At 44.8% G+C, this 24,005-nt stretch overlaps 1 protein-coding gene and 1 long non-coding RNA gene across 3 annotated transcripts; one reads left to right on the forward strand and one right to left on the reverse strand.

The window, feature by feature from the left end:
- Window positions 1-1,349: 1,349 nt before the first annotated feature.
- On the reverse strand, window positions 1,350-23,921 carry IQCG (IQ motif containing G). 2 transcript variants are annotated; one of them, XM_040567827.1, is made up of 10 exons: window positions 23,803-23,921; window positions 20,626-20,773; window positions 17,094-17,338; window positions 16,829-16,957; window positions 15,247-15,328; window positions 9,548-9,709; window positions 8,527-8,601; window positions 6,973-7,104; window positions 5,841-5,942; window positions 1,350-5,324 (listed from the first exon to the last, which is right to left on the reverse strand). In XM_040567827.1, exons 2-10 carry the CDS (start codon window positions 20,749-20,751, stop codon window positions 5,187-5,189), a joined length of 1,191 nt encoding a protein of 396 aa, XP_040423761.1. In that variant the 5' UTR covers window positions 20,752-20,773; window positions 23,803-23,921; the 3' UTR covers window positions 1,350-5,186. The 2 variants fall into 2 exon arrangements, with proteins under 2 accessions (XP_040423761.1, XP_040423763.1); XM_040567829.1 differs by lacking the exons at window positions 20,626-20,773; window positions 23,803-23,921 and adding an exon at window positions 18,017-18,362 and having other exon boundaries at window positions 5,092-5,324.
- On the forward strand, window positions 9,726-13,488 carry LOC121075029. The gene is made up of 2 exons (XR_005822687.1): window positions 9,726-11,274; window positions 12,109-13,488. It is a non-coding gene; the product is annotated as an uncharacterized LOC121075029 (long non-coding RNA).
- Window positions 23,922-24,005: the final 84 nt, after the last annotated feature.

A 24,005-nucleotide genomic window follows, 5' to 3' on the forward strand; every position in this document is an offset into this window, starting at 1 on the left:
GGTTTTGCTTGAAAGCTGACCTGCAGAACAAAGACCAGCTCTGTGCTTTAGGCGCAGTGACAAGGCCAAGCTTGACCAGATCAGTCACAACACATTTTTTCCCCCAAAAAACGACCTTGTAAAATCCAGTTCTCCACCTATGCAGTTCTTTTGCTGGTTCCTGACCCATTTAAAGCATGCCAGAACAGCGTGCTACTACCGTGTTGTATGGGGTCTGGGACCAACATCAGGCATTGGAGGTACATCTGAAGCAGAATACACCGAGAGGATTGCATGGGGACAGAGGAAGGAGAAGAACTGGGAAGTGGCTAGCTAAAAGCCAGTTTTGCTGAAGTAAACCTGCCATAGGAACACTGACAAAGAACGTTAGCTGGATTTTTCCCCTTTAGATTTGCAGTTTCTTTCCACCGTTTTGCTTCATGTTTGCTTTCAGGACTCATGGTGAGTGTTGTATCCCTGGTTCACACAATGACTCCAGTTGCTTCTTACTGGCATTGGCTGATCATGGTGCAAGTTAAGCACGTGTGAAGGGTATTTCAAACTGCACAGCTGAAAAAAAAAACCTTTTCATGCTAACTAGCGTGTTGCCCCGAGCTCTGCAAGAAATGCAAATGCCAATAACTTGCAACGTGTAGAGAAGAGAGCAGTCCCATGCAGACCTGCTTTCCTCCTCACGTAGCTCTTGTGTTTCCCCTAATTCCACTTGCAAGGCCTGTTGGTGATTCGTGAACGGTTACGTAAGTGTCAGAAGTCTCTGCTGTAGTTTGTTGTGCGGATGATCGTGCCGCTCACAGCAAGCAGCACAGCCCACAAATGTTTCTTGTGTCTTCGTCTCTCAAGTAGTTTGAAAGAGGGGGACACTGCATTCATCTTAGTTTTCAACATCAGGTCATTTGTATCGTATGGAGGCACGTTACATTTTAACAGCGCACCCTTCATAGGTTATTTAAATGGTCCTGTTTGAAGACAACTGTTCCCGTCAGGGGATTGTGAGAGGGTGCGTTGTTTGCTTCAGTCCAGCTTCCAGCACTTAGAGAAAATAAAACTTAACAGTATTCAGGTTGGTGGAAGCTTGACATTTCATTAATAGTAGGTTTTAGGAATTAATGGGGTGGGGAGTTGAGTCTGAACTGCAAGAAACAGCCACTTTTTATTGTCTGGTTAAAACAATCACTCACATATACAGGCAGTAAGTGCATGCACACAGCAGCTGAATTCATGTGAAAAGCAGTGTTTGCATGACGGGGATAGTTGTATGTATGTCCGAGTATCACTTACGTTGTTAGAAGCAGCAGTTCGCTCTGCCGGTTTCAGATGTATTTGGTCATGTTAGTTTAACCCTTATAGTCTTGTGTTTTCATGCCGGCAAACACTAAATGTTGACCAGATGTTTAGGACAAAAATCCAGACCTGAAGTTTCATTGTAGGGCTTATTTAATGTATTATACAAAAAAAAAAAAAAAAAAAAACCTGCAGTTTCATTTTTACAAAATAGGTTGGGAGATTTTTTTTAGTGTATTTATGTGCAATTTTTGTTGTGTCCAGTGAAAAGAATATTTTAAAGAAACTGTATAAAATTCTATTTTGTGTTAAAGAGGCAATTGTTTTTTCCTTTCTGGGGCATTTGTGTTGGAGGATGTGGGAGGAATCCAGCTGAGTGTTTCGTGCTTGCCAGTATCCGTATACTGACCCCATTGTTCCACCATCCTCCCTCAAACGGTGTCGAGCACTGAGCAGCATTTGAGGCTCAGCAGCGTCACAGACTTGAAATCAAGTGGCACTGGCACTCAGGAGTCCCTGATGGCATTGAAACGATCAGGTCAAAGCAACTGGGATTTGATTCTTCCCCCTTGTGAAGGGGGGGAGCTTTGGTGGCCTGTTTAAAATAGATCAGAGAGAATTTTTTACAGCACCGAGAACTCCTCTGTTGTTCTTGGTAGTGACACAACAGCAAATGGTATTTTTATCCTTTTATAGCTATAAGAGGTCCTTTGAAAAAATGTTTTAGAAACAGGGCTTTTACGGTGAATTTGGACATTAAAAAATTCTTTTGTATAAATATTGTGATGTTTTACAAAGCAATCTAATTTTGTTATTTCTGAAAACAGTGTAAACGTGTAATTAATAGAGTAAAGGATTTTAAAGCTTCATCCCATGCTGTATGTCTGTAAATACATTCCATAATTTCTAAGTCTGTTAAGAATAAATATGTTTGAATATTGTACACTTTATTTTAAATTGCCTGTATTCTGCCAGTAGTGTGAACTTCTAGCACATTAATAATATAAAAGAAAACCATGGGTAATTTGAAATAAAGTTTTAAGACTTACATGAACTACAGTATGTTTTCCTGATGTTCTGTTGTATGAATGAATGTCACATCCTGTGTGCCAGGTGTGCGTATTCACCCTCCACATCATCAAGTTGGCAGTTAATGGACCTGCTTTTTCTTTAGCTTTCATTGTTAACCAGGATAGAAAACATCCAGCATTTTTACACGCATTGTGTAGCCACACCAGAAACTTTCTTGGAGATGCTTTCAGCCCTTCCTAGATGCTGAGTAGCAACAGTTTTGTTCAGAGTCCTTTGCTACTCCCTCCTTCTACCCCTTCTTCCCCCCTTTCCCCCCCGTTGTGTTTTTGTTTGTTTTTAAACCTTCTCAAACCAAGCAGTAAACTGTACCTGCAAGGCCTGGGCCGTTTGCTGCCAGTCTTGGTGCTCTTTGCAGTTCTCATCTTCTGCTTGATTTTGTCCTGCCTCGGTTCAGTCTGTAAAATGTGTCCCTGTGCTTCATGCCTATCCCCTCCCTGTGTCTGAAAGGTTTGTTCCTGTTAGCCAAAATATTCACTCCTCTTCAGCTCCCTTCCTGCCTTCCTCAGGGCTGCCCAGTTCTCTCCAGGTTTCATTTCTCCCCTAGCTTCTGTCTCCTGCCTTTCTTTCTCCTCCATTCACCTCCCTGGAAAACCAGTCCATCCAAAGGGCTCCTGATCGCTGGGATTTCCTGCAGAAAACACCTCGGGTGTGTGCTGTGATCCTGTCTCTCCGCAGCTGGAAAAAATGTGCCAACCCTGGCAAAGTCCCTCAAAACTGCCGGGTTGTGGGATGGTGCTCCCTGCTCCAGTCACCGGGGTGCTCAGCTGTATTCAGCAGCTGGACAGCCAAGCAGCAGCAGCCCGCTCTGATTTCCAGCCCGGCAAGGTGAGGCTCATACAGAGGGCGGTGGCTCTGAGAGCGGCCGATGCAGCGGAGAAGGCCTGGAGGAGCTGGATGGATGGCAGCACGAGCAGAGTCTGCAGGCAGGAGGGTGCTGTTCTCACCTGGAAGGGGTAAGCTGACACGGGTTAGGTCAGGATAAAAGCCTCTGCCCCTGTCTACAGGGCAGTGTCACCTGGCAGCCAGGATGCTCGCCTTGGGACTCCAGGGATTTTGGTACCTCCTACTTTAGCAGAACAGCAAAGCCAGTTCCCCTGTTGCTTTGATATAATTTTTTGTTAAATTATTTTTGAAAGAAGGAGTACCCCTTCCCTATTACACAAGGGTTTGCAGCTTGCTAAGTTTGGAAGCGTGCTTTGCTGTGCCCAAGCAATTTGTGGCTGGGGGGAGTTGCTTGTTTTCTCTTCAAGATATTAGGTACTGAAATTGAAATTTTGAATTATTTCATGATCCAGTGCAGTGTGTAACTCGCTCCTGGTTTGTCCACTGCAGCTCTGGGGCACTTGATGTAAGTGCTGTGTTACCCTGCTTGGAGCGGGGGCTTGCCAGGGAGCCAGGCAGAGGCTGAGGAGGACTTGTACGAATTCCATTATATTTTGCTCTCTGCTGAAAAGCAAGCAAAGACATAAGCGTAAGAAAGGAGATTTAGAATTAGGGACATACCTGCCCTGATTGCTCTGCAGTGCCCCCTGCAAGAAGGAGCTGTGGTACAGATGTGTGATGTAAGCCCAGTCTTAGCTTGCTCCTGCCAGCTCGGGACTGGAGTAACCCCTGTTCTTGCCGCCCCGTGGGGACCGTGGAAAGCAAGTGAGCGTTTGCACAGATTTGGTACGTGTTGGAATGGGAACGCGTTGTGGTTTAACCAGCAGTGCCCCCAGTAGCAATGCCAATATTTCTAACTCGAGTTTGTGTAGTGTCTGCAGTTTCAGCACTCCCTTGATAACCAGCTCAGCCTGATAGTCAGGCACCAGCCCCTTTCCTTCCCTTCAGACAGGGTTCTGAGCCAAAGGCTCTTTGCTCGTGATTTCAGTAATCCTGCTTGAACTTTAGAGCTTTTGGCACAGTTCAACCTGGACACAAGGATGTTCGGATGGGGCCAGCACAGGCTGGTCACAAAAAGCACAGATGGGGATGAGTTTGTATGGTTTGAGCTCTCTTCCCTGTGCGGGAGTGTCAGAAAGCAGCCGGCTCAGCCACAGGACTAGTTTTGCTTTGTGCACAAACCTGTAGGCGAGTGACAGTGGTGTCAGGAGAAAGGGCCAAAAAAAAACCCAGAACTTTGCTCCCCACCAGCTTTGTTCCCTGCCCACTGCCTGACATCCCTGCACGGAGGTCGCAGTCGGTGGTGGGTACGGCTGTGACAGAGCAGCTCCTCTGGGCAGTGCGGCCAGCTGTCTTTTTCCATTGTTGCTTCCCTCTGCAGGAGGGCATGGAGAGCTATTCTGTCTTTGTGCTGGCACTTTGCAGGGCTGTGGGAATGGAAACCTGCATGCTTCGCCTGCCCTCGTGTTTACACTGCAAAGCGTCAGCAGTTTTCCCCTGGCCGACCTAATGCTGGCACCGACACCGGGGAGAGCACGGCTTGAGCCCACATGTGGGTGATGGCTTCCCTGCCTCGCTCAGAGCCGCCGGAGCCACAGCAAACACCATCGCTTCCATGGCCAGTGCTGTGGGGGGCTGCAAAGGAGGTTCTCCGTGCAGAGCACCTCATCTGGTGAGTCACTGAGCTGTTCATAGCATTACATCCCGCTAGTTTTAATGTTTCCATAAAGCTGCTACTGGGGAAGCAGTGTCTCTGCTGTACAAAGACAGCTTCAAGTCACTGGAGCTTCACCTTAACTGTGTGTCACGAACTACGTTCTCCAGAATAGCCCAAGGTCTATTACGTGGTTTATTTTGTCCTGATGGACACACAGAGAGCAGTGCCCTGCCCAGCAGCAGCCCCGGAGCGCATCTGTGGCTGGGTTTCTTACTTAGCGTTTCTTTTTCTTTGCTCCAGGTTTATCCTTTTTGTTTGTCTGCTTCAACAGCTGCTTCTCTCGACTCTTCCTGAGGTTCTGGTAGGGGCCAAGGTTTCTGCGGACCATTGTACCTCTCCACCAGGCCTGCAGCTGGAAGTAGGAGAGAGAGGTCTTAGGGGAAATCGGTTGCAGGGGAAATCCGGGTACAGTAAAATGGACAGAGCGTCTCTCCTGTGCTTCCCAGCTGCAGAGGGAAAGCCCTGGCCCATGCAGCAGCAGCTGGGCCTCTGCTGATTACACTGAAGGCATCCATGTATAAGCTGAGGGCATCCCTTGCTCGTGGCAAGAAGAGGAGTAGGGGAACAGCCCCGTGACTCTCCCTTCTTGTGTCACCCATGCAGTGGGGCTGGTGTGATGGGCACAGCCCCAAATCATTCGAGAGGCTGGCTTTTCCCCTTTTGTTCCCTTCTTAAACATTCTGCAGCTAGCTGATGGCTGTGTGTCTGCCCCAGTAGAAGGGGACAGCCTTAGTCTGTCCCTTGCTTGTGCCACCCTGTACCAGCCAACTTTCTCAGGCCATTTTCTGCCTGAACACAGCCTGTGGTGCAAATAATTAACTCCTAACTGCTGATGGAGCAGCACTGCCTCAGTTTTGCTCGCCTTTACCTTCAGGATGCTCTTCAGTTCCAGGGCATCCCGCTCTAGTTGTCTTCTTTTAGCCTCCTTTTCTGCCCGATCAGCAATGATGGTTTCCTCAAACGTCTGGCACTGCAAGGTAGCACGGGGGCAGTTCAGCAGCCACATAAAAAAAACATCCAGGGATGTCTCTGCTCCATGGCAGCCCAAGGGTAATGTGTAAGCCTGGACCTTCCTCCCCCACCTCCTTTATTTGATCTTTTCCTGAATCCAGATGGCAAATGTTGCTCATTACCACCACCACTCCTAAAGGCACTGAGAGCTGCTGCCAAAGTGAAACCGCTCATGGCCTGGGTATAATTAACCCCCTGATCCTGTGCTGTAAAATGGCTGTCTGATGGTGTCTCAGGCAACAGATGTCAGTAGGAAGGACCCGTGCTCCCCCAGGCTAGGCAGCAGATGATGAATGGAAACGCTTTGGACACCGAGCTGACAGTATACAGAGTGAAAAATGAGCCCACAAGCAGGGAAATGTCTAACTCAAGCCCAGCATCTCAGGCCCAGTGACAATAAGGAATGATTACAAGTGAATTCCTTCTAGCACCCTTTTTACCAGATACTTCATTTTGCCCTGTGCTGCCTGCTCTGATGTGCCTGTGTGCCTGTGATCAAAGCCCAGCCGTTAACCAAGAAACGGGTGTGGGGTAGGAATGACTTTAACTGGAGTCAGTCTCCTGATAACAGAGCACTGTGCAGCTGTGAACACGCATCTCCAGGAAGGGAAGGAACTGCTTTATTCAGGCTCAGTTTGTCATACCCATACATTGCTAGAAGAAGCAAGCTTGTTCAGACTAAGGCAGCAAACTACGGTGAGGCATACTGATGGGACGGGGCAGTGCCTTTGCCCCTCACAAAAGCTGTCAATAGTTTTCTAATTACTTGCTGGTATTTGAGAATAGTTTAGGGAAAACATCATCATCCTTCCTTGATGTCACAAATGATGTCATGCCTTCCCAGGACCAGTGCTCATAACCCCATCCTACACCTCTAGATTACTGATGTTTTTTTCCCCATGGTCCTCGTTCCTTATCTGAATGACAGTAGGAAAAAGCCAGGACGCGGTTTTGCATGGCTGAGCGCTGAGCTGCTGCTGCTGCCTTACCTCACTGGCAAATCTCTGCAGCATTTCCAAGTTGTTTGCCTTTGATTCTTTTAGGGCTTCAAGTTCTTTGTCTTTAGCGTCTGTGTCACATTCATACTTGTCCACCCAGTATTCCAGCTTCTCTTCCACCTTCTGCATGGGGACAGAGAGGTGCTCAGCATGGTACAAAGAGCATACAGGGGGTACCCTTCCTGGGGGTCACCATGGAAGCCCCAGCACTGGCCTGGACATGAAAAGAGACTGGGTTGGCCTTGCAGAGGTGCGTGAAGAATGGAGAAGCACTGGGAGTTAGTTTTGTGCACAATCCTGGTGCAGTAAATGACAACCAGAAGCCATTCTTTGTGTGTGCGGGTAGGAAGGGGAGTTTAGGAAACACAGTTTCACAGTGAGAAAGCTTTTATCCTCTGCATCACTCCCTAGCCGCTTTCTGGATTAAACTCAGTGCACCAGGAGTAAGGTCCCATGGGTCAGCAGGTCACACTTTTTCACGTTGTGAACTTGGCTTTGTCTCACTCAGTAATAGGAGGGCAGGTGTTTCTGAAACATCATGCCAGATGACTTCCTCCCATTCAGGAGTGACTTCTCCATAGCAACAGCCACGACTGCTTGCATGGAAAAATAATCTGAGGAAAAGCATCAATCTCATTACAACATCACAGCTGGACACACGAGGGAAATGGAGGGCATGGTCATCCTCTTCTCTGTGGGCCACCGTAAAGCCACCAGCTGCTGGCTGAGTACAGAGAGGCTTAGGATGTACTTAGGAAGTCCTCTCACTCTGAAACATTGATCAGACTATGGTCCTGCGATAGGGAGCTCACGTTTTAATTGCTCTGAAGATACAGCACTTTTTTGCAGTCGTATGTTAAAAATGTGATTCTCTTTTCTTAAATTTCACCCTGGCAGTGATGCTAGGTACCCTGCAGCAGTACAGGTTTTCTGCCAGTCATATATGAGACATTTATGAGACATTTACCAATGTTATTTACTGTTATGAGCACTGCCATTGATGACAGAAAAGCTCTGAACCTTTGGATCAGCAGCACAAGGACATTCATGGTTGTTAGCTGCTCAGATCGGGTACAATAATCATGAGTTAGCACTTACCCAACCCCGATTCTTCCTCAGATTAAGAAAGGACATATTTAATGTAGCAGTTTCTGTCATTTCTTTCACCCTCTGCAACACTTGGGTGTGTGATCTGTTGCCCTAACTTAGCGCACGAGCACTCTTCGCTGCGTTGCTGGAATTCCCAGCTACTGCCAAAGGTCTACCCAAAATCTCTATTAACTGAATACAGCTATCTGAGGGAGGGAAAATCTCTAACAATGGGATAAACAATCCCAATCGTATGAACTCTAATTTTAAGAAAATGTGTGCAAGCCAGCAAATCACAAATCAGGGGGAGCCAGCTTAATTCCGACTTGAAGGGAAGCAGTAATTCAAACAGCAACAATCGTGATGGAGCAATAACTGGTTTTCTTTAGACACTAATCAATGATGTAATATTTATTGGTTGATATTTTAGGTATTAACATAAAAAGCCAAACGTACCTTATAGTACTGCCTGAGGAAATTTTCAATCTCCATGTGGACTCGAATCTCCTCATCAGTTTTCCTCTTCAAGTCCTGAGATTGATGCAACAGAACATGTGAGCCGATGTTACTGCATATATGTGTGTACCTTTGCTGCTCAGAGCCCAGCTGGTGCACAAGCACGTGGGAGCTCTCTGTGCAGTCCACACGCATTTTTGCCTTTTTCCCAGTGCCAAAACTGACCGAGGCAGTAGTTCACCCTGTGGCTACCTAACAGCTCTACCAGCATAACATGCTGTGGGCAATGCTAAGAGTTTAAGCTGCTTAAATTGCTAAATAGCATTGTAACTATATGCAAGTGGAGCATGAACTTTCAACCTTAAAATGAATAGGCGGAAAAATACTTAAAATAAATCCATTTGACTTGAAATCACTTTTAAAGGAACCAAATAAGTAAAGTCCTTAGCCTTGTTTGAGGTCTGATCCAGAAAGCTTTGCATCCCCATGATGGTTCTGCTGGCAGACAACCTCCTGTCATCATCTAAGTCCTCTGATCATGCATTTCTCTAGGAAAGAGAGCCCCCAAGACAGCTACCTCTCTGTGCTGAGGCCAAACACTGGCCTTATTTTCTTTTTTTTCTTTCTTTTTTTCTTTCTTCTTTTCTTTCTTTTCTTTCTTTCTTCTTTTCTTTCTTTTCTTTCTTTCTTTCTTTCTTTGGCTTTTTCAATAAAAAGCTCATTGTACATCCCTCCCCTACAGATCTGAAAAAATGCTGCTTGTGCAGCTCACCACACTTCAGCTGCAATTCCAAGGGATGGGGATGTTTATCATTTTAGAGAAAAAAAAGATAATGTGGTGTAAAAATGGGGCACCAGACAAGCAGAGGCATTGCTAGAGTCCTAGGAGAAGATCCTTCTAAGACAAGGATTGTTCCCAGCACAGTGCTGAGTCCTTCTGTCCTACAGACAACCTGCTGAGCTGACATTTTCCTCACAAGCTGCAGATACTTTTCAGTAAGGGCTGCGGGGAAGAGCTTACCTCAATTTCCCTGTTCAGTCCATTCTCTGCATTGCTGCACTTCTTCTGGGTTTGGTGGACCTGGAGGTCTGTGCTTTTTTTTATGTAGCGTTTCTCCACGTCTGTTTTGGCTTTCATCTCTTGGAACTCATCTTTGAGGTAGACAATCATATTATCTCGGTTCTAGGGGGGGAGACAGAATAAGCAAAAAAGCAAGCCTGGAGACTAAAATCAGCTCTCTGTTTCTTAGTCTCTCCATTCCCAGATAAATGCAAAAGAATCAAAGGCTGTAGGCTTCACACTTTCCCTGACTGTTGACCCATTTTAAACTGTGCTTCAAATGGAAGTTTGATTTATAACCCATACGGAAGGCAATAAACCCATCCGTGAGGAGTGATAACCCCTGGAGAAGGCGGAGTGGTGAACAGAGTGGGACAAGAAACCAGGCCTTCTGGCCTTTGGTTCAGGAAGAGATTCAGACATGCTTATTATAAGCGTGAAAATAGTCCAATAATTTCAACTGCTGAAGTTAGGCTTTGCTAACTACTTGGATTAGGCTGTCTCAGTGAGCGGGCATCTGTAACAAGAGGATAACACCTCGGCCTCACATACGCCCAAGTCTGATTTCCTAAAGTATGCTCTATTCCTTGGATTTATTGCTGGTGTTTGGTTTGGTTTGGTTTGGTTTGTTGGTGTTTGTTGTTTTTTTTTTCCTTGTTATACAGCAACTGTAAAAATACAGCGCTATGAACAGGTGAAAATCTAATCTTGACTCACTCGTATGTTTAAACAGTTCTTTCCTGAAATCTTATCAAGAAAATGCTGCCCACTTTGTTAATAAAAGCATACACCCAGGGTAAGTAAGGAGTGCCAAGGAAAAGCTGGCCATGAGCTCCCAGCCTCTCCCCACACCTTGTTTCACAGTGGAGCTGAGCTTTCCTGAGGGTGTTCTGTCTCCAGGACATTTACCCCCAAGCCAACGTGCCCCATTTGTCCAGCTTTTTGTGTGTGCTCAGGAAGCAAAGTGCGTTTGCTTGATTTGGAATTGTTAGCTTCTTTACTCCTTTTTAATGATTTTATTTGAATAACAGATAAAAGTTCATTAATCAAGGGTTGGAACTTGGAAGAACCTCCCGTAAAATGAAAAACTCTAGACTGCATTGCGAGTTAAAAAGGTCATCAAAGTCTCCTGTGTAATTATGCAAGACCAACAGTAATGCCTCTGGGCTGGCTCCCAGTTGCTCCATTACAGCCTCTCTCTTTGCTCTCCTGCCATGCTGTGACGGGCTTGACATTCATCAGCCAAACCTTGCAGCTGAAGATGAAATCCCGAAGTGTTGGCATTTAAATGGTTTGAAGCCCACGTATCTTGTCTCTGAAGCACCCTTGCATTCCTTAGCTGTGCAAACATGGAAAAATGCCACAGGAAGAAGCTCAATAGTGCTGTGTTTAAAAGCCTTCGCGGCATGACTCATTTGGAAAGGTTTCCTTATAAGAAGAGTTTGGAACAGTTAAAAGGAAAATCCTTCCCTCTGCACCCCTTGTCGGACATAGCTAGGAAGAGTAAAGTATATTTATAAGGCTCAGGACAATTAGGGCCTTGGCTGGTGCAGTTTTGTGGTTTTAAAAGTCATGCATTCAAAAATTTGTGAAGGTTTCCAAGATCAGATATTTTTTGTACAGCCGTATCATCATATGACTGCAGACAGCTACAGACACGACCTATTTATGCCCCATTAAGGTTTCTGGTAATGGCTTTTATTCTCCTTGATGTGAAATTTTGGTAGGCATTGGGAGTGGTTGTGTTCCTAGTCGGTAGACACGGGAGGTGACTACACCACTTTATCCTGAGGTTGTCCTGCTGTGTTGTGGTGGAAGCATGTCTAAATCGAGGGGCTGGCAGACAGAGCGGGGAGATGCTAATGAAAAACACCAACGTTTTGTGGCGCTGAGGCTCGGCAAAACCAAGCGCGGCTGCAGTCAGGGTCTTGCTGCTATCTGCTAAGGATCTGGAAACAGGCCAGAAAAGAAGGGTTCAGCCTAGGTTACAAACTATTCGGAGAGGTGGGGCAGAGCATGAACCAGAGCATGAACACCACGTTATTTTGGTTTTTTTTATTTCATATTTTGATAGAGGAAAAAGTGCATTTGATTTCAGAGCCCCAGGCCTCGGCTGGGATGGGGGGCCCGCCTGCTCTGTTTGTTTTCTTTGCTGCATGGCATGTTTGTGGTTTGGATTTGGTGGTGTAAAACAGCTCTGTTAGAAGTGGGGAGTCTGGGGGCTTGGTTACACAACCCGAAGCAGACGGGAAGTGAAATGCAAAACCCCGCTGGCGGTTTACAGTAATGCACTCACTTGGAGAGGGAAAGTCGGCTGCAGGCATGTGGGCAGCTACTGCAGCCCCGCTGGTGGGCCTGGAGCTGCAGAGCCGGGGCATTTTTGGTGTTACATCGCGGGTTGTGACTGCTGCTGCCACCCACAACAACCCGTGGGCGCCATCTGCGGACCGTGCTCATCCCTGAAGTTCAGAGGCAGGCACTGGGAAAATGAGTTAATATTTATTCATTCTGGTTTATCCTAGCAAAGGGCTCGGCCAGGACACCGCGTGCTTTCACGGTTAATGCAGTAAACCTCTGGGCCGCTTATTTGGGATGACTTCAGCTTGAATCTGCCAAACCAAAGATGCAAATTCATACATCATGCATCCAAAACTATCCCCAAACTGGCAGAGACCGAGATCAAAACCCAGGAAATACTTGTTAAGAGCCAGTCTTCTCTGCTAGCAGGTAAACAAGCTTTTTTTTTTTTTTTCCTCTGATCTCTCAGCTCGCAGACATCAGCTCAGAGGCCTGTCTGCTGCTGTTATCCGGTGCCATAGGATTCTGCCCCACAGATGCTGTTTGGCAGCAAAAGCAGCTGCACTCTAGCTGGAAAGGGTATGCACGCTCATGTGTTTTCATTTACGTTGATTTATCTGTCTTGCAAGTGCCCCCTGCATCTCTCAGTTCTTCCACAGCAATTAGCATTTACAGTCACTTGAAATACAGCTGGTTACAGAAATAACAACCAGGAGCAAAGAGTCTGTGTGATTCCTACGGCCTTCGGGTAAACTCCCTGCTGCCAGCAGCACACCCGGTGCCCACCATTTGGTGAGCATTTGGAGGGAGCAACGGAGGGGGTGCTGTGCTGTGTGCGGGCAGTTAGTGAGCCTGCAGAGCGCCCCGCTGCCTGCCTCCTTGCTTCCACGCCGAGTGTGGATGAGCTCAAGTCTTTCCACTGGCAGCTGCGATAGCTCAGCCTGCAAAGCCTGGAGATACGCTTAGATCTACACACCTGCCGCAGTCTGGACTCGCATCCCCTGAAACCACACATCTCTGTCCTAGCCGCCAGAACACCCCCGTGCTGCACACCCCCCTGCGAGGAACGCTTCAGCCGAAAGGACAGCAGGACTGGAGGGGCACCCATTCTCCTGGCATAAGGACTTCTGCAGCCCTCCGCTAGCTCACCGCAGTACCAGCAAGTGTTGTGCCTCGTCTGAGGGGCAGTTTGCTGGCAGAAGGAGCAGACTTGTTGGCAGTGGCACCCTTGTCAAAGACCCTGTCCCCTTGGCACCAAGTTTGGATCTACTGCACCAGCTCTGGCTCCTGCTGAGCGGCCTTGGGGGCTGTTCCAGCAGTGGGATGAAGTAGCCCAGGACCACCACAAACCTCGTGCCTTCCACTACAGTCGGCCGGTACATTTCTCCAGCATAAACATGCACCGGTTTAGGGGTATATGCATTTAAGATATTCCCCCTGAACACTTAATTGATGGATTTGTCTTCCTGAGGGAGGATAAGGAGAGAACCATGACAGATTTTAATCACTGCTAAAAGCACTACTGAGCGGCACACTCATACTGGAGCTGGGTGTCTTATGAGAGCCACGAGAGAATAAAAATTATGGACCTGTTTTCACTGGCACCATGAGGCGACATCTTGTTTTTCTGTCTAGTTATGTAGCCTGAAATATAACTGTTTGTTATAAAATTACACCATAACTTGCACACATGTATGGCATGAATTTACTAAAAAAAACCCACAAAGGTCATAAAAATTCTCTGTGAGAATAGCAATGCAGGAATTTAAAAGTTTACGTTTCCTAATTTTTTCGTTAAACTATGTAAACTATATCATCTTATACAATATTAACCTGTTTCAAAATCTGTATGATAGCCATCACTTGTCCAGGAAACCTGAGAAAGTGAGGATTTTTCTGCAAGCTAGGAAATGAACACTGTAGCAGCAAACAGAACTGCAGCCAAACTACAGGTATCGGTGGTGTTCCTTTACGGAGGAACATCATAATAAAGCAGTCTGGAATAAAAACAGACTGATCGTCTCAGCTCCTTTTGAGACACCAGTGTTTTCCAAAAGGAAAGAAAACAAAATGTGAGAACATTTAGCATTTGACTTGTGTTCTACTAGAAAGAAAAATGAGCAGAGCAGGCTAATAACAGCCGTAATTAGCATCTCATTAAGAACTAGCAAGACTGAAAATACAAACACGCAAGCAACATGTGTGAATCAATGACCGTGTTTTTCTGGTTCCATGATTAGATTTGCTTGCTTTTGTTTTCTCATCCACTGGACTGGAGACAGCCATGCAGGCTTTTGTCTACAGGACAGCGTATTATTATTGTTCAAAGTGCTCCAAAATCAGCAAGCTGTATTTTTGCTTCTAATTAGTTGGCAAGCTGACAAATCATGCAAGTGTCTGTAAAACTGCCGATGGGAAAATCCCATACGAAGCAAAAAGAAATTATTCTCCCTCGGGAGACAGAGTGAGACACCATTATGTTTGGCACAGGAGGAAAGCAGTACTTGAAAGTAGTCTTGTCTTTGATTTGTTATCAAAGCTGAAACTATAAGGAAACCCAGAAAAGGATTTTTAGGCTGGAAACATAAAAACAAAATCCCAAATGAGTGCAGGTCCCACTTGATGAGGCAAAATGCAAGAACCCAATTAGCATAAGGTATTAAAAGAACACAGAGAAGGTCACCTTCTCAGCATGGGAGCTACACACCTTCCTATGACTGCAAGGAGAGGTGCAAGGCAGGACACAGAAATGCCAAGCCTGACTGCGCACTACACAGAAGGCAAACCACATCATCATATTCGTGAGCTTGGGGAGTGGGAGAAAAGGAGCTTCCCAGGAGCCATCAGAAGCTGAGTGAGACAGGACATTGCGCAGAAACAAACGGACAAAATGTGGTGTTGTGAGCCTAACAAACTATTCAGCTTATTTCATTTAAGTGCCACGCAGATATCAAGGGATTTGGGGTTGTCCCATAGGGCCTAGAAATAGGCTCCCACCCCACTTCCAGTGGGAGTAAGATATATTGAAGTATACGGCTTCCCTTTTCAGTCCTGGGTCTGACCTTTACATCTTTTAGATGTTCTGTTCAATTCTGTAAGGAAAAACAAAAACAAAAACAAAAACCCTTCATTCGTCATTTCTTCTTCACTTTCCACAACTACTCTTCCTTGTTTCTTTTTCCTAACTTGCTAACTTTCCATTTCCTTCAATGACTTCTCTTCTTTCTCCTCTCTGTTATGCCCACATTTTTTTTCTAGTGTTCTTTTCATCTTGCTACACTTCCCAGTGTACCTTACGCATTTCCAGGATCTCTGCTAGTAGACTTCCCCTTGGTGTGATGCCCACTGTTAAGTAACCTCACCTGAAGTTCCATTTCAGTTTCTTTCTTGACATCTTGCAGCTGTTTCTGGAGAGATTTTATCTCCTTCTTTCCTTCCTCCTCCCTGAAAGAAAATGGGAAAATACAATCGCTTGAACACATCAAGAAAGACAGGAGTTTTATACCTAGACAGGGAATTTCCTATCTCCTGATACATCGGTGCACCTAGCTGAATACTGCCCCACTTAACCTGCTCTTCAGCGAGTTTGTAACAGCTGAACTAAAACAAGCATACACAAAAGCTTGCCCTGCTTCTTCAGAGCAGCAGATAAGCCACTTTCTGTGGCTGGGTAGCAGAAAAGGCATTCATTTCTTCACTCCGAGTCTTGAGGAGGCAGCACATCTGCAAGTCAGAAGCAGAGGCTCCTCACCAAAGCTAGTGACTTGGTAAGTAAATCCGTAAAGAAAAGATGCATAGACTGAGCAAGGGGGATGGGAATGAGAGGTAGAACGAACCAAAATCCTGGGGAACCAGATCAAAACCTACAGAGGTATTTACCTGTTTAAAACAAAATGGATGCAGTGATATTCTAGGTTTCATGACTATCTTATTTCACCGTGAGTGCTTTTCTAAGCTTTTATGCCTATCATTTGATCTAAAGCCAGTAACAAGAATTGCTGCCTGAGGCTTTGTACCCTCTCCCAACCTTACAGTCAAACGCGCATTTCATTTTCAGAGTCCTTAGCTGGGTGACTGTGATAAACTGCAGCTCCTGATTAGGAGTTCCAGCCTTGCTGCAGACTGCTTTCAGACCGGTATATTGACACAAAACCAGGGAAGTTACAGTATGTTGAAATACAGATCAAGTGCATTCCATGAAAAGAATGTACAGTAGATCAGGTAACGCAGTGATTAGATATGGTTGATAGACTGGAATAAAATGATTATGTCCTTTCCTATGATGATTTGTCTGCCCCTTTCCACTTGCCAGTATTGAATAGTGATTCCACAAGCAATTGCTGCTTTCATTTTTGCTTTCTGTCCCTTCCATGGATAAACAATAAATCCCTTGGGTTTAGACAGTGGAAGAGGTGGGTTTTGTACTTGAAAGACAATTGCCTCTGCTGCCATCTGTGCTAGCCCCTTGCTGTCAGTGGGGAGAAGGGAGCATATTAGCATATGGGTCAAAGCAGATCCTCCTGGGCATCAGCTAACCTAAAGGCTGTATGTTGCTGACCCTGGCTTGAGCAGATTATTTGCGTCTCTGGCTTCCTTTGGGGACAAGGAGTTAAAGATCAGGGAACTCCTACATCACATTATGTTTTAATTGATTATGGAGCAGCATTTGCATTAATGCAGACACGGTGTCCACTGTGGTCCAAGCTCAGGCGATTCCCCAGTCTGATTAATATCAGTACCGTCAGTTATTTCTCTCTCAACGGGAAAGAAGTGCAATTTGTAAAGTAGTCAGGATAATTTAAGCTGAAAAAGCGTCATCCTTTCCATATCTTGGTTTAGGGGTTTTGTTTGTTTTTGTTTACTTCCCTTTTATAGCATCTACTGAGGGTGAATGGGCTTTGGCTCTGAGCAGTTAAGCAGAAAAATACTGAAGTCAACTCTGACCTGATGAGGATGTCATGAAACTTGCTCTTCTTTGCATTCTCTCTCCCATTAGCTTCTATTAGGCTGTTAAATGTTCCTGATTCCTGCATCTCCTTCATAGTTGCAGTAATTACATCACTTGCATACTGCCTGCCAGGAAGAAAACGTATACAAGAGTAATTTATAAGTGGGAGAGTGGGAACCCTGTGTTTTTACTTTCGAGAGGGACTGAGAACTTCAAAGCCCTGAGCATCCCCCACAGCCGTTATATCTGTGCTTCACTCACCTGTCAGCCTGAATTTTTCTGAGAGTATCTGCAGGCAGAGCACTGTGTTTCATGGCCTTGTTGGAAAGATGATGGGCTCTTTTCAGATCCTCAGAACTTCCCAGCTGCTGCCTGCGTTCAGTGCTTTTCAGAGGCTTGGAGGTAACTGTTTCCCCACCCCCTTGCCTTGCAGACATAAGCTCTTGATGGTCAGTGTCCAGCTCCTTCTTGTTGTCTCTGATTTCTTGCATTTCCTGGCTCTCAATCTAAAAGGGAGTACAAGAGACCTGCTTGCACATCGGGCAGTAGAAATAAACCCCCTGCAAATTTATGTGAGAGGAGCAAAAATTAATAATAAATGGGAATGCAGATATACTAAGTAGACATTTGTCTGAGATGTTTTTAAAGACCTCCAGCAATGGAGACTGCACAGTCTCCAGTCAGCATGTCACAACTGTCTTTACTGTAAGGAAGATTTTTCTGAAAGTCCTCGCCTGCAGTTAAACCTCAGAGAAAAAAATATTCCTTCCTTCTTTGCAGCAGCTCTTATGTATGGGAAGCTTGTTAGTCTGCTTCCCCTCAGCCTTCTCTCCTTCTTAGCCATTTCCCCTTTCCTGTCTCCAGGACCTTTGCCTACAATATTTTTGTTAGAACAAGAGCTGAGATACATGGAAATAAATGATAGACATCAGCTATTTCTTGTGAGAGTGACAGCAGAAGAAGTATAACGTGAATTCAAAGAGGAAATTCAAAATACTAACATCAGTCTTCTGTGGGAAGGTATCTTGCAGCCATGTTCAATTTTACAAGCAAAAAAAGCCCTGAAAAAGCAAAAGCACACTATAAAATCAACTGAGGCCTTGCTTCTAGGAATTTCCCTGTTTAATGTACTATGGTAAGAATGCAGGTGTATACACTGGGGCATTAAAAATTTTCTTGCTCACCTCCAGACATCTCAGGGGTTTGCATGTCATCTTAGCCTGTGGCTAAGCACCACAGTTTATAGCAGTACCATTGAAGCCAAATAATGCAGTCACTTCCAGCCCCATCCTAGTCCAGAGCTGCCTACTGTCCACTCTGGCTGCTTGGTGAAATGGAAAAGAGAACTCACTGAGCTGAAACATTTTCCAGCGAAAAAGGGAAAAAAGAATATTTTTAGCAGCACCAGTTCTCAGTCCAGATCACGTCACAGCCGCAAAAACGTTTGTGCCAACACAGCACCAAGGGCAGAGTGAAAACAAGCGGTCAGAGCAGCCGTGGTGCGTGCCAGCAGTAATTCCAAGCAGCTCCTGGTCCAGCAAGGCTCCGATAACGTCCTGTGATCCTGCTGCAGTCAGTGGGGGCAGCGTGCAGGGCACTGCAAAGAGCTGCTTCGTCCTGAATACGCCTACATCTCATGAGGGGATGAACCAGCCTCTGGAAGTGCCTGACTCGCCACTGACTACAGAAGGAGCCTAGCTGGCTACACGCTTAATTTTTGGACAGTTAAATTTACATTAAATGAATGCCATGCAAAGTATATACAGAGCAACGAAAATTACGCAGTTAATTAGGAAAAAAAAAAAGGTTTAAAATAGTTCTCGGTGAAGGCTGTATTTCAGAAATAGCTATATTAGGCAAACAAACTTTTAATACGATGTAGATTTTATGAATGCTCTGATAGATGTTTATAATGTCTGGGAAAGTTCAAGACAGGCTATAACTGGGTTGCCTGTAAACAACAGGGAATTAAGCACTGATAATTACCAAATAACTACGGAAGAGCAAGGAGTTTGTAAACTGCATGTGGTGCCATCAGTGTATTCTCCTACCTGTTTATCTTTTGCTAGTCTTGCTCCAAAGTCAGCAAATAGAAAGGCTGCCTTCTGGGGTATGCACTACATAAAGCAATTCACAAAGTTCCTGATGTAGAAAATCAGTGAGGTGCCGGACCAACACCGTGACTAACCCTCTCAAAAATGTCATCAACTGAAATTTAGACTGTCAATCTATGAAATGTCAATCTGTGAAAATGTCACTGATCTGTTTGACTGACAGAGCTCCAGTAGCACGCAAGGTGCTTTGCAAATGCAGGTCTTCTACAAATACAGTGATAACAGACAAATGGAAACTGAGAACAGGGAGAAATAGTGAATTAAAGAGTACTAGATTTGGCAAGTAGCTTCCCTTAGGTCATCGTCTTGTTTCCAAATTGTTTCCTCCTCGATTTGTTCTGGAATCTTTAGCAATACAACTGAGGTTTACAATCTATGGGAAAATTGTGTTTTAAGAAATCACTTGGTAAAAATGAGCCTCTGTGCTTGGAGAGAAAAACGAAGGCATTTTCACTATAATTCAAATGTACCTTAAGGATGTCTATGAACCTCAGTTTGTTTGGCTGAAGGAGAACAACTCCTGCCATCCTTGAGATATGCTCTGTCTGTGTGTTCCTGCTGCTGGCACATCAGAGGTTTCACAGCCAGATCCGTGAGGGAGAAGCATCCTCTGGAAACAGGCGAGACTGGCTCACCGTACTCTTGTAAGGGGAGGAGTGCCCTCTATTGCACAGGGTAAGCATTGTTCATGCCCTGAAATTCACTGTAACAGCAGCTTCTGCTGCTTTATGATGGAATTTTTGAAAAGAAGCTAGTATGGAAAGGAAACATACAAAACTAAATATTGATTTACCTTTCTCTTGCATCCTTAATTGGTACATCAGACAGTGAATACCATTAGATCTGTAAACTTAGATACCAGTTTTTATTTCCATCCAGGTCACACGATTTTGTTTTTCTTATTTCCTCTTTAAAAAGTTTCAAACTTGCTTAACTCGAGAACAGCCTGCTATATCACTTAAAATATGAGAACAGAACTTGGAGCCACTTACCCCTCAGGACAGTCCCATCTTATTCCTTATGTCTGTCACGCACTCTATCAGCTACCAGACGTATCAAAACACTTTCCTCCCCTGCAACAAACCTCTGCCTGAGCATTACGGCTTCTTTTCCTTCTTCACGCCTCTGCCCAAACCCACTTAACTATGATGCCTATTAGAAATCAACTAATTAATAATGGTCATTAAGAATGGGTAGTTACTAGTACATTTTGAAGTGGAATCTTTCTTAATTCATTGTCTGAGAGGACTAGAGGAGCAGTAGTATACGCACTTAGAGTAACAGAATTACTCTTGTTTGGGGTACTTTCAAAGTTCCTATTCTTCTGTATTTTTAAAACGGCTGTGTATCTATATAAGCCCCTAGATATGTTTTACTTCTTGTTCACTAATCCTTTGCTTGCCATCTAACCACTGAGATGTTAGAACTATAAGCCCAGGAACCTCATCTTGGATCAGTGGGGTTCTTTGTACAGTCTTGACAAAGGCTTCTCAGTGATGCTGCAGCATAAATATTAAAACGTCGTATGTGCGTTTTTATTGTTTCTTCACCGAGGGGTCATGGAGCACTTTGCAGAAAAAATAACTGAGCTGATTTTTAAAGAGTACTGATAGAAGACATAAAAAACAAAGAGAAAAATTAGAGGTACTTTTTAAAGAGAGAGAACAAGAGGCACGTACACAGTTGATGTCTGTCTTGCCCTCGCATGAAACCGGCATGATATATCCAAGGATTAAGAGCTGATCAATGCAATTCTCCAGCACAGCAGTAAACAGCAGAGCTTCCAGCCGAGTGAATTTTTCCATTTCTTTAGTCTCTGTGTTCTTGCTAAGAGGAACAAAGACAAGAGATGCCAATGAGAATCACCCTATAGTGTTAGTAAGGGTAGTATAAACTAAGGTAGACCTGAAATAGCCTTATTTGCAGCCTTTTATACACTTCCCTAGCTTTGTTTATAGTCTTTCAAACACTGTTTATAAGAGGAGCTGTGCTCTGCTAATGGCTGCATTCAAGGAATGTTTAGCTTTCACAGAACAAAGCAGGTCCTGGTCCCTCCTACAGCAGATCTGGGTAGACAAGATGAGAAGGGAATGAACATGGACCGCACAAATTGGGTGAGGTGGCCGCACCGCTCAGTTTGAGGGGGAGAAGTGCTTCGTGCTGGACTTCGTACTTTGGGAAACAACTGAACGAAGGTGCCTTTGTAAAAGGAAAAAAAAATCCACACCTCTTATAAAGTCTCAGTTGGTGAACCTTCCTGCTCTAATCACTCTTCATTATTACTGTGTAGCCTTATCATTTTTATGATCCCAAACTCCTCAGGAGGAATCGTTACCGCCTCAAGACTTTGAAAGTCAAACCAGAATCAATATCTGGACTAAGCAAACAATCTTTAATATTCTGTGTTCGATTTCGTTTGTTTTATTTTAATTGCTTTTCAAATGTGAAACAGATCTGCATCCCTTCTGCATTCACAATATTCCATCTGCAAGCAAGGCAGATGGAATATTGTGAAAGTGCATCTAGAGAGCATGGTGGAAATTCACTATTTAACCAAGCGGGATTGGTTCATTTAGAAAAATGCACAAGAAAACATCTGCATGCAAAACAGAGAAATTCTCCGAGGCTTTTAATGAGTTTTGGTAAGCCATTAGACGATCCCTCCAAACCCTATGCTCCTAAAACAGGTATTTCTGGTAGAGCACCTAGCACGGTGGGAGCCTGAGATGGCTGAGATCCTGCATGTCATTGCAACGGAAGCATCAACATCTACCAACAACATTTTCATTTGGCTGCCGTACCTGCGGCTGGGTTGGTGCCATCTGTAAAAGCCTTGCATAAACACATGCTAGGTCTGCAGAATATTACAGCCCAACCTGTAAGCAAACCATGGAAATGCATCGGGCAATGCCTGCTAACCTGACTAACGGGATAAAACATGTCTATATTCTACTAAAAATCAAAAAGGTTTGGATGCATGCATGCCCTGGATCACTGGAAATCAGTGATTTTTCATAAGCAACTTTACAAGTGTTTAAAAAATAGGCATATTTACTATAAGATCTCAGAAACTGTTACCATTTGTCTTCCTTTGTTTTTTCTGTTGAAGAAAATATAGTAATTTACAACTACAGCATGAAATTAATTTCACTGGAGTGGAATATATGGTCACTTTTTAGTTAAGGTCTATGAGATGTCTGTTAGTACCATAACAGTTAGAACAAAATAAAAGTGTAGATTTTATGTATTTGTTTCCAGCTAACAGGCACTAATAAAATGTTTTTTTTAAATTTCTCATACATTTCTATCTTTTTAAGAAATCTATTATCTATATTTTGAGGTTGAATAACATGCGAATAATCTACTTCATGTGGAGTCTTAACGCTAAAAATATGGAGAAAAAAGCATTGTTGTGAGAGAGCTTTCACAGATGATTGTGACAGCATTCTTCAAAGTAGAAATAACGCTTGCAGCTCTCACAGGAAAAAGTGACTTATCTGGAAGTAAAGGAGGATGCAATGCTTTTCCCCTGTTGCATGAACAACTTCTGTCCAGCAGAGAATTAAATCAAAATATGAATGTGTGTTAAGAAAACTCACAGCAGAAATGTTTCTCTAAAGCTTGCTGGTTTGTTCCTCCTATATAGCTCCTCTTACAGCTGCTCTAACAGCCGCATACTCACTCAGCAGATGCATGTGCCAAACCAGTAAGCTCTGCCTGGGCTTATGTTGACTTGGAAGTGAGAAGGAAACCACTGTCTGGGGCATTTAGAAATGCTACAAGCAGCGAGGTGCTCTCACTGGATTTTAGTATTAACGCAGTGCCCGCAGACCATCCTGATATTGACATTGACCTTAATCACCGTGCTTTGCTGAACTCCTTCACTAAGCTCTATTAATAAAAAAAAAAGAGGTATGTGAGGGATTCAGCTTCCCCCAAGAGGAAGGCTGACATTCTTTCTCTGCTGATCTAAAGGGAAAGAAAAACATATCAAGAAATAATTTTTAAAACAACTGTATAAAAGGTCTGGCCTACTGTCCCTTTGGGGATTGGAACTCCCTCTGCTGTGTGAGATTCGTGGATGCACATTTCTCCCATCTTGCTGCCTGACAAGCTAAAATGGCTTCAAAGGCAGCATTTTTTTTTTTTTGCAGCATTTCTTTTAGTTATTTAAGAATATACTAACAAATTCCAATGAGGAAGCTGAGAATGGCACATCTCTGTCAGCTCGGTTTTGCAAACGTGTTGGCAAAAAGAGATCCTGTATCTCCACAGTGGCAGCAGCTGGGCCTTAAATCAGGAATATCCGAGCTTTTACCAAAGAACGTCTCTTAGGCAAGCAAAATAGTTGTGACCTTACAAAACTGCCTGCCACTACAACTGTTAGGACAAAAATTGCTCATTTGAAGCAAATTGGAAAAGAAACCTTGGAAAATTTAAATAGCCTTGGCGTTGGCTAGGAGATGCAAAGCAGGTTTCATTCTGACTGCAGAGAAACGCTTTCAGCTCCTGCTCTCCGAGGCTGTACTGATAAGAATTGAGAACTAACGGGAGCATTTACTGGCTGTGACAGCTCTGCTGCTGGAAAACAGAGTTTTGGCAGGGACCGTGCCCACTCTCCGACCAGCGCAGTACACTTTTGATACTCCTCACCGGGTACGTGAGTGAACTTTGCTTTATTTCTTCCTTAAAGAAGCAGCTAACAGAACAATTCAGAGAATCCATGATACTCCATCCCTCCTCTACTCCGATCGCTTTCTCTCTCTAAGAAAACCCCCTGTTTACACACGCTTATATGTATATAACCCCCGCTCCCCCCAGCCCACCCCCTGCCCCGGCCCAGGCCCGGCGCTCACCGGGCCCCGCGGCCCCGTCTCCATGGCAACCGCTCGCCTCCGGGGGCCTTGCGGGGCTGCCCGCGGGAGTGCCTGCACGGCGGGGATGGCGACGCCCCTCCGCTAATCCCTACCCCAGGAAATAAAGGGGAAGCCAAGCCGGACACGCGGAGAGCCGGGGCCGATGTCCGCGCTCTGTTGGGACCGCTTCTAATTTTTTTTTT

Source organism: Cygnus olor, chromosome 9 (genome assembly GCF_009769625.2).
Source record: "Cygnus olor isolate bCygOlo1 chromosome 9, bCygOlo1.pri.v2, whole genome shotgun sequence".
Lineage (NCBI taxonomy): Eukaryota > Metazoa > Chordata > Aves > Anseriformes > Anatidae > Cygnus > Cygnus olor.